This window comes from Callorhinus ursinus, unplaced genomic scaffold (genome assembly GCF_003265705.2).
Source record: "Callorhinus ursinus isolate GAN/ISIS: 27379988/994484 unplaced genomic scaffold, GSC_fseal_2.0 scaffold8, whole genome shotgun sequence".
Taxonomy (NCBI): domain Eukaryota; kingdom Metazoa; phylum Chordata; class Mammalia; order Carnivora; family Otariidae; genus Callorhinus; species Callorhinus ursinus.
Genome location: NW_027397070.1, coordinates 2130688 through 2138609, shown reverse-complemented (window position 1 = coordinate 2138609; position 7922 = coordinate 2130688). Strand labels below are relative to the sequence as shown.

At 56.8% G+C, this 7922-nt stretch overlaps 1 protein-coding gene across 3 annotated transcripts in view; it reads left to right on the top strand.

The window, feature by feature from the left end:
• AP1G2 (adaptor related protein complex 1 subunit gamma 2) overlaps positions 1-7862 on the top strand; it is an 8188-nt gene extending 326 nt beyond the window's left edge. The window contains exons 2-22 of one of the 3 annotated variants that reach the window (XM_025870303.2): positions 272-476; positions 902-1026; positions 1166-1307; positions 1433-1529; positions 1705-1781; positions 1900-1995; positions 2408-2488; positions 2790-2888; positions 3058-3113; positions 3284-3397; positions 3583-3723; positions 3808-3862; positions 3949-4071; positions 4781-4870; positions 4957-5084; positions 5326-5430; positions 5774-5891; positions 5975-6110; positions 7021-7184; positions 7398-7496; positions 7586-7862. In XM_025870303.2, the coding sequence (XP_025726088.1) occupies positions 273-476; positions 902-1026; positions 1166-1307; positions 1433-1529; positions 1705-1781; positions 1900-1995; positions 2408-2488; positions 2790-2888; positions 3058-3113; positions 3284-3397; positions 3583-3723; positions 3808-3862; positions 3949-4071; positions 4781-4870; positions 4957-5084; positions 5326-5430; positions 5774-5891; positions 5975-6110; positions 7021-7184; positions 7398-7496; positions 7586-7687 (2352 nt within the window). In that variant the 5' untranslated portion in view covers position 272 and the 3' untranslated portion in view covers positions 7688-7862. Of the gene's footprint in view, positions 1-271; positions 477-901; positions 1027-1165; positions 1308-1432; positions 1530-1704; positions 1782-1899; positions 1996-2407; positions 2489-2789; positions 2889-3057; positions 3114-3283; positions 3398-3582; positions 3724-3807; positions 3863-3948; positions 4072-4780; positions 4871-4956; positions 5085-5250; positions 5431-5773; positions 5892-5974; positions 6111-7020; positions 7185-7397; positions 7497-7585 lie in introns of all 3 variants that reach the window. The other 2 variants (XM_025870302.2, XM_073894968.1) reach the window with 2 other exon arrangements.
• The last annotated feature ends 60 nt before the right edge of the window (positions 7863-7922 follow it).

Below are 7922 nucleotides of genomic sequence, written 5' to 3'. Positions count from 1 at the left end.
GGGAATAGGCGGGGTTCTGGCGCATGCTCCGTCTGAATGGGCGCGGGGTGGGGCGGAGACGCATGCGTAGTGGGGATCTCCTCCCGAGGTGAGGAGCGGGCGGAATGTGGTAAACCCACGTGGGCAAAGGTAAATGTGGGCTCAGCTTTAGGATAGCTGCAGGACCCGGGCCTTCAGGATCGTGGCACAGAGCGAGTCTGGGCTGGAAGGCCAGGTACTCCCGGCCCGAGAGCTTCAAAGCCCTCTCCATTTCCGGGCTCTGCCCCTTCAGGATGGTGGTGTCTTCGCTGAAGCTCCAAGATCTAATCGAGGAAATTCGTGGGGCCAAGACGCAGGCCCAGGAGCGGGAGGTGATCCAGAAGGAGTGCGCCCACATCCGCGCCTCCTTCCGCGATGGGGACCCTCTGCACAGGCACCGCCAGCTGGCCAAACTGCTCTACGTCCACATGTTGGGCTACCCCGCCCACTTTGGACAGGTACTGGGCAGGGATGCCTCCCTTCTGAGTTTGATGAGGAAGGCTAATGGGGCAGGGTCTTGGACACCTTCACCTGCTTGTGCCCTGATTTTTTTATTCTCCAAAGTTTCTGAGCCCTCCCTCACAGCATGCACTGCCCACCTCCTTCCCTACTACAACCCCTGTAGGTCATAAGCTGGACTGAACCCTTCATTCTCTGGCCGGCCCCATTCAAGCCACCTCCTTTTCTCTCCCACCTCCTCGACTCCTGGTTCCTTGAAACTACCCACTAACTTTGAATTTCCTAAGCCTTTTCCTTTGTTGAAGGGAGGATGATGGGAAATGGTGCTACCATAAATTAATCTGGTGGTAAAGAAGATAGAAAAGGGATGTTAGTGCCTTGAGTTTCACCCCTGCCCCTTCCTGGTCTGCCCCCTTCCCTGTAGATGGAGTGCCTGAAACTGATCGCCTCCCCCAGATTCACAGACAAGAGGGTGGGCTACCTGGGGGCCATGCTTCTACTGGATGAGAGGCAGGATGCCCACCTGCTCATTACCAACAGCATCAAGAAGTGAGAGGGTTCTGGGAAGCACTTGGAATCAGGGAAATGGGAGAGTGGGAAACTGGGAAGTCCCAGGGGGCTGCCTGATGTAGGTACTGGGAAGGATGGATTTCTCAGAGCTTGACTGACCACCCTCCCGACTCTGCAGTGACCTGAGCCAGGGGATTCAGGCAGTACAAGGCCTGGCCCTGTGCACTCTGAGCACTGTGGGCTCTGCTGAGATGTGCCGGGACTTGGCCACTGAGGTGGAGAAACTGCTCCTGCAACCGGGCTCCTATGTGCGCAAGAAGGTGAGATGGCAGGACTCTAGGCACTTGCCCCTTCCCCCTGAAACTGTCCTGTTTGCCACATGTTAAAGGTGGAAGGTCCATCCTGGCAGACTCCTGCCTCTTTTTGAGCCCCCTGATCTCTGCAGGCTGTTCTGACTGCAGTGCACATGATCCGGAAGGTCCCCGAGCTCTCCAACATTTTCCTCCCACCCTGTGCCCAACTGCTTCATGAACGCCACCACGGTAAGGCCACAGGGCTCTCCATCCCCTGCCTTACCTCTGGCTATGGACAGAAGTCAAAAATAGGATGGGAACACCAGCCACTAGGAGCAGGGTAGCATGTGAACATGAACACACATACGCAGTAGACTCTCCTGTGCCCCTGGCCCACCATTCACTGCCCCCCCCCCGACACCAGGCATCCTGCTGGGCACCATCACGCTGATCACGGAGCTCTGTGAACGAAGCCCTGCAGCCCTCAAGCACTTCCGAAAGGTGGGCTGGTGAAAGGGGCAGGCCCTGGGCCAGGAAAAGAGGGGCCGTGGGGTTGGAATGGGTCTGAAGGTTGAGAGGATTAGGAAGAATGCCCAGTAAGGCTGTGCCCTCCCTCCAGGTGGTTCCCCAGCTGGTGCAGATCCTCCAGACTCTGGTGACGACGGGATACTCCGTAGAACACAGTATATCTGGAGTCAGCGACCCCTTTCTGCAGGTGGGCTGACCTTGTCCTGCTGTATTCCTGGAACAGAGAGCCTAGCAGTAAGCCCATGGCTAGCGGCCACCTCCCAGAGAACACTTTGGGCCAGTGAGTGTCTTAGGCAGGAGGGTGGCAGGCCCAGGATCGCACAGGTCATCCCAAGACCAGTGCGGGAAGCGGGGGATACCTAAAGGTCAGAAATCCAGTTTGGTAACAACAACAACAAAAAGCCTGTCTCCAAATCCCCTGGCCTCACAATGCCTCTGCTCTCCCAGGACCCAAGGGACCTGTGCGGGGGGAGGGAGAGGGAAGCTCTAGGAAACCAGCCAGGCCCCTCACAATACTTTCTTCGGTGCTGGATTTTTCTCTTCAACCCAACTCCTTACCCTTTGAACCCCTCCACCTTTCAATTTTTAACCCATCTTAGGTCCAGATACTTCGTCTGCTTCGGATTCTGGGCCGGAACCATGAAGAAAGCAGTGAGATCATGAATGACTTGCTGGCCCAGGTGGGGGGCTGGAGAGTGGGCACTGGTTAGGTGTGTGGCTCTGAGATCTTACCAGCCCCAGGCACCCCTCACATGACCACCCACCCCACGGTGGCCGTGTAATCACGTCTCCGTTTCCCTCTAGACTGTGATCTCCATGAGGACAGGGACACGGTCTGTCTCAGTGTGGTAGCCCCTGGCACATCGTGGGGGCTGGGGGAACTTTGTTAGATGATGAAGGGATGATGTGGTGGGTACCTTCCAGAGACCTGAGGAGAGGACAGAGCCCCTTCTAGTTGCATCTTCTCTCCCATCCACTCAGGTGGCCACTAACACAGACACCAGCCGAAATGCGGGCAATGCAGTCCTGTTTGAGACAGTGCTGACCATCATGGACATCCGCTCTGCAGCCGGCCTGCGGGTATCATCCCATATGCCTCTCCCACTGCGGCCCCACCCACCAACCCCAGCCAGGCAGACAGGTCCTATTCACTGGTTTCTCCTCCCCACCCATCATCCTGTGCCCTGCAGCCGGCACTCCTTAACAACGTGCTCGTTCCCTGACTGTCCTCAACCTTTGCCTCCCGTAGGTTCTGGCTGTCAACATTCTTGGCCGCTTTCTGCTCAACAACGACAAGAACATTAGGTAATCATCCCAGGTGTCTGGCTGGGCTGTGCCACTGAGCCCCTGGTCCTTGGCCCTCCTCCTTCCAGCGTCTCTTGCTTTACCTGCCTCTTATTCCAGGGCTAGGACGGGATGGGGCAGGGAGGGGGCTGAGGACCGCGGTGTGATAGGTCCTCCCCTCCTCTGGCCAGGTATGTAGCCCTGACGTCATTGCTGCGTATGGTGCAGTCCGATCACAGTGCTGTGCAGCGGCACCGGCCCACTGTGGTGGAGTGTCTGCGGGAACCCGATGCCTCTCTTAGCCGGTGAGGAGGACAGAGGAACGAGAAGGCAGGGCAGAGGGCCCAGCGCCTGGTAGCCGAGACCTGGACCGGGCCAGAGCAGCTGAAGTAGAGGGATTAAGGAAACAGGTGCCTGGAGAAGGAAGGGCCTGAGGCCTAGCTCAGGGTGACCTGGCTACCCTGTATTGACGACGTCTTTCTCCTGCCAGGCGGGCCCTGGAACTGAGTCTGGCTCTGGTGAATAGCTCCAATGTGCGAGCCATGACACAAGAGCTGCAGAGCTTTCTGGAATCCTGCCTCCCTGATCTACGGGCCGACTGTGCCTCGGGCATCCTGCTGGCAGCAGAGAGGTGAGGTGACAGGTGCCCAGAAGGCAGAGACGGTAGAATCTGGGGAGGGTCGGTACCGGGGCTGAAGAGGCTTATGTTCCCTAGGTTTGCCCCAACCAAGCGCTGGCACATAGACACCATCCTGCGTGTGCTGACAACGGTGAGGCAGGGACTGATCTAAGAGAGCTGGGAGGGAGTGGGCAGGGTTCATCACCCTGAACCCTTGGCCACATTCACCCCCTCCAGGCAGGCACCCATGTACGGGATGATGCGGTGGCCAACCTGACCCAGCTGATTGGGGGTGCTCAGGAGCTACACGCCTACTCTGTGCGCCGCCTCTACAGCGCCCTGGCAGAGGACATCTCCCAAGTACTGTTCCCACCACCAGACCCAGGGCTGCCCAAGCCTCCCAGCCCTTCCTGGGCCACCTACTCCCTATACCTGATGCCCCACTGTTTTTCCCTGGAGGTCACAGCTACCTGTTTAATGGAGACACTCAAGGACAGAGCCCTGTTTTTAGTTAAACACCGGGACTTCTGTCCTGGCTCTAGTACCTACTGGCTCTGTAACTGCAGTTGACTAATTTAAGTCTCCTTCCGCCCAGTGTACTCAGCTCTCTACTCTGTCTGCCTCCCAGAGCTATCTTGACGATCAAATTGAGATAGAGCTCTTTCTTTGTGTGTATCGGGTTTTTACTACCTTGAATGCTGAGTGGATTAACAGAAGCCAGCCACTATCTATCTACCGTCTTTTTTCCATATTACTTAAGTAGGGGGGGCAGAAACCACGTATACCTTCCTCAAGGCGGGGACCCTCCTGCTTGGTTCTCACCCAGCTCCTTTTGGAGGGGGGCATGTAGTTCTGACGCTTGGCCACCAGAGGGCAGAACACATCCAGGAGCCAGGACAGAGCTGGCAGGGCTGGGGGGACGGACCAACTTACAAAACTGTGCAAGAGCCTTCCCTTTCCCCACCTCTCCAAACCCCACAATCTCTGCACTGCACAAAGGGATGTCACAGGGCGTGGAAGTGGGGAGGGAACCCAGAACCTGGCCTGGCATCTTTCTTGTCCCACGCAGCAACCACTGGTGCAAGTGGCAGCCTGGTGCATTGGAGAATACGGGGACCTCCTGCTGGAGGGGGGCTGTGAGGAAACCGAGCCCCTTCAGGTGAGACCGACCTCGGGAGTACACTGAGGAGGGCCTCAGCGGGAGAGGCAAGATGCCCCACAGTTACTGCCTGTGTCCCCGCAAAGGTGGAGGAAGAGAAGGTGTTGGCACTCCTGGAAAAGGTGCTGCAGTCCCATATGTCCCTACCGGCCACCCGAGGATATGCCCTGACAGCCCTCATGAAGCTCAGCACCCGGCTCCGTGGGGACAACAAGTAAGAAAGGGTCCCGGCCCCTCTTCTTGGTGCCTCCGGTGACAGATGTCCCTTCACTGTGCCCACCAGTTTCGGAGTTTCTCTCCGTGCACACACCCCAAGTCCCCCAGTCCTTAGGTTCTTCCTCCTGAGCCAGGTGTTGTGGGTACCCCCCTGCTCTGTGCAGCCTTTCCCTTCCGTGCCACATCCTGGAGTTGAAGGGCAGGCTGCCCTCCCACTCACACGCCACCCTGTGGCCCAGCCGCATCCGCCAGGTGGTGTCCATCTACGGGAGCTGCCTGGACGTGGAGCTGCAGCAGCGGGCCGTGGAGTACAACACGCTCTTCCGAAAGTACGACCACATGAGGTGCGACTGTCACTGTGCCGCAGTGTAGGACCCAGACCCCTGCCTGTGCCCACATGGCCTCTCCCCAGTGCCCCTTTCTGGGTACAAGGGTCTCATCCTCCCCTTCGTCCTTCCTCCTCCACAGTCAGAGCCTCCCACCCGTAGTTGACTGTAGCCAAGGTGGCTCCCAGCCCTCCTCGCTCACCGCAAACCAGCCACAGTGTGCCGGTCTTAGGAAATCAGAAAGGCACTCCGACCCACCGTGTGCCCAGGGTTCTGCATGGTCTTAGCCATCCTCCCACATGCTTCTTATGAAAAGCCCGGGGTCCCCCCAGAGGGACACACCTGTGTTCCATCCTCTCAGGGCTGCCATCCTAGAAAAGATGCCTCTTGTGGAGCGAGGTGGCACTCAGGATGAGGAAGCAAAGGAAAGCAAAGAGGCCCAGCTTTCGGAAGCAGCCCTTGTCCCCACAGAGCCACAGGTGAGAAGGCCGGAAGCCCCCGAGGGAAGAGGACTTGGTCTGCCTTCCACACCTAGCCCTGCTCCTTCTGCCCTTTCCCCCAGGCCTCCAAGCTCTTGGATCTGTTAGATCTCCTGGATGGCACTTTTGGGGCTACCCAGCCCCCACCTGCTCTGGAACCCTCCCCAGGAGGCACCTTAGTACACCTCCTCGACCTGCCCTGTGCGTCTCCAGCCCCAGGTAAGCCTCAACAAAGGGGAGACGGGAGACGTCTTAAGAAAGGGAGGGGTGGAAATGTGCTGCTTCTCCTTCTTTGCCAAGAACTGGGGTCTACGTGCCCTCTTCCATGCTGTGAGTCTCCCATCACATCCCCATCTTGATAAAAGAGTTCATTAGCTTGTGCCAGTTCCCTCCTGGATACCCCTCAATGCCTTCCCTTTGTTCCAGACTTCGTATCCTGGCCTATGGGGGCCAGCTTCCTCCCAGCCCATCTCCTACACTTTCCCACTCCCTGCTCCACTGGCCCCTCTCAGTTCCTCAGACCGTCTCGCCCAAAACCCTTGGTAATCTGTGCTCCTTTTACATGGAATGTTCTGTTCCGTTTTGTTTTGTTTAGATTTTATTTATTTGAGGGAGACAGAGAACATGAGCAGGGTGAGGGGCAGAGGGAGAAGCAGACCTCCCCACGGAGCAGGGAGCCCAGTGCGGGGCTCTATCCCAGGACCCCGGGATCATGACCTGAGCCGAAGGCAGACGCTCCACCAACTGAGCCACCCAGGCGCCCCTACGTGGAATGTTCTTGCCCAGCACATCAGATGACTGGCTCATTCTCATTCTTCAGGCCTCAGCTAAAATGTCAGATACCTTCCCCTACCATTCCTATTTAAGTTATTCCTCCCAGTTACTCTGACATAGTTTATTTTCTTCATAGCACCAAGTAGTCTGTGATTATCTTGGTGGTTTTCGTGTTTATTGTTTTCTCTGCCCATTAGACTATAAGCTCGGAATAGGGACTTCATCTTCTTGTCCACTTTGTCACTAGCATCTCAAGCACTGCCCTGCACCCAGTGGGCGCTCCCTTAATTTCTGTTGAATGAATGAACTTGTCATCTTCCCCATACATTGAGCTGCTTCCCTCTCCATACTCCAGCTTCCATCCCAAATCTCAGAGTGTTTGAGCGTGAAGGACTGCAGCTGAATCTGTCTTTTGTTCGACCCCCGGGAACCCCGGCTTTGCTCTTGATCACGGTCACTGCTGTCAACACCTCAGGGGCTGACGTCACCCACTTTGTCTGTCAGGCTGCTGTGCCCAAGGTTTGTAGAGGACCAGGGTTTGAGGCGGCCTGGGCAGTCCAGAGAAAGGCTAAGTAGAGGAGGTGGGTGGAAGAATGAGACAGGAAGGGAATGATGTGCAGAGGTAAGCACTTGGGGTGTTATGGGAAGAGGGTGTGAAACTCTTGGGTGTGGAGGGGCTGCCTGAGCCCAGCTAGTTGCCTTACTGTGCTCTGCCCAACCTCTTGTGTTCAGAGTTTCCATCTGCAGCTACAGGCCCCCAGTGGGGACACAGTCCCAGCTCAGGGTGGCCTTCCAGTGACCCAGCTCCTCAGAATCCTCAATCCTAACAAGGTGAGCTCAGGAGCACCCACCCCCTGTTGATAAGGCCCAGGGACAGAAATCACAGGAGCTAACCCTGGTCTCTACTCTCCTATTCCTAGGCCCCCTTGAGGCTAAAGCTGCGCCTCACCTACAACCACTTTGGCCAGTCGGTGCAGGAGATCTTTGAGGTGAACAACTTGCCCGTGGAGATGTGGCAGTAACTCAGCCTCCACTCAGTCTGAAATCCTCCTGTGTCCCAAACTCCCCAGGGTCTCGGCCACTTGGAGCCTGTACCTGACGACTACCAGCAGGTGGCTCTCTGGTCCTACGTTTGCCTCTGCAAAAGGGGGGGGGGTCTCCACCCCCCATAAATAATAAAAGCCCAATAAAGCCTGAGGGGGAAGACCATATTTGGGCATATTTGAGATAGAAAACGTTTACAAATCATAGCAAGGG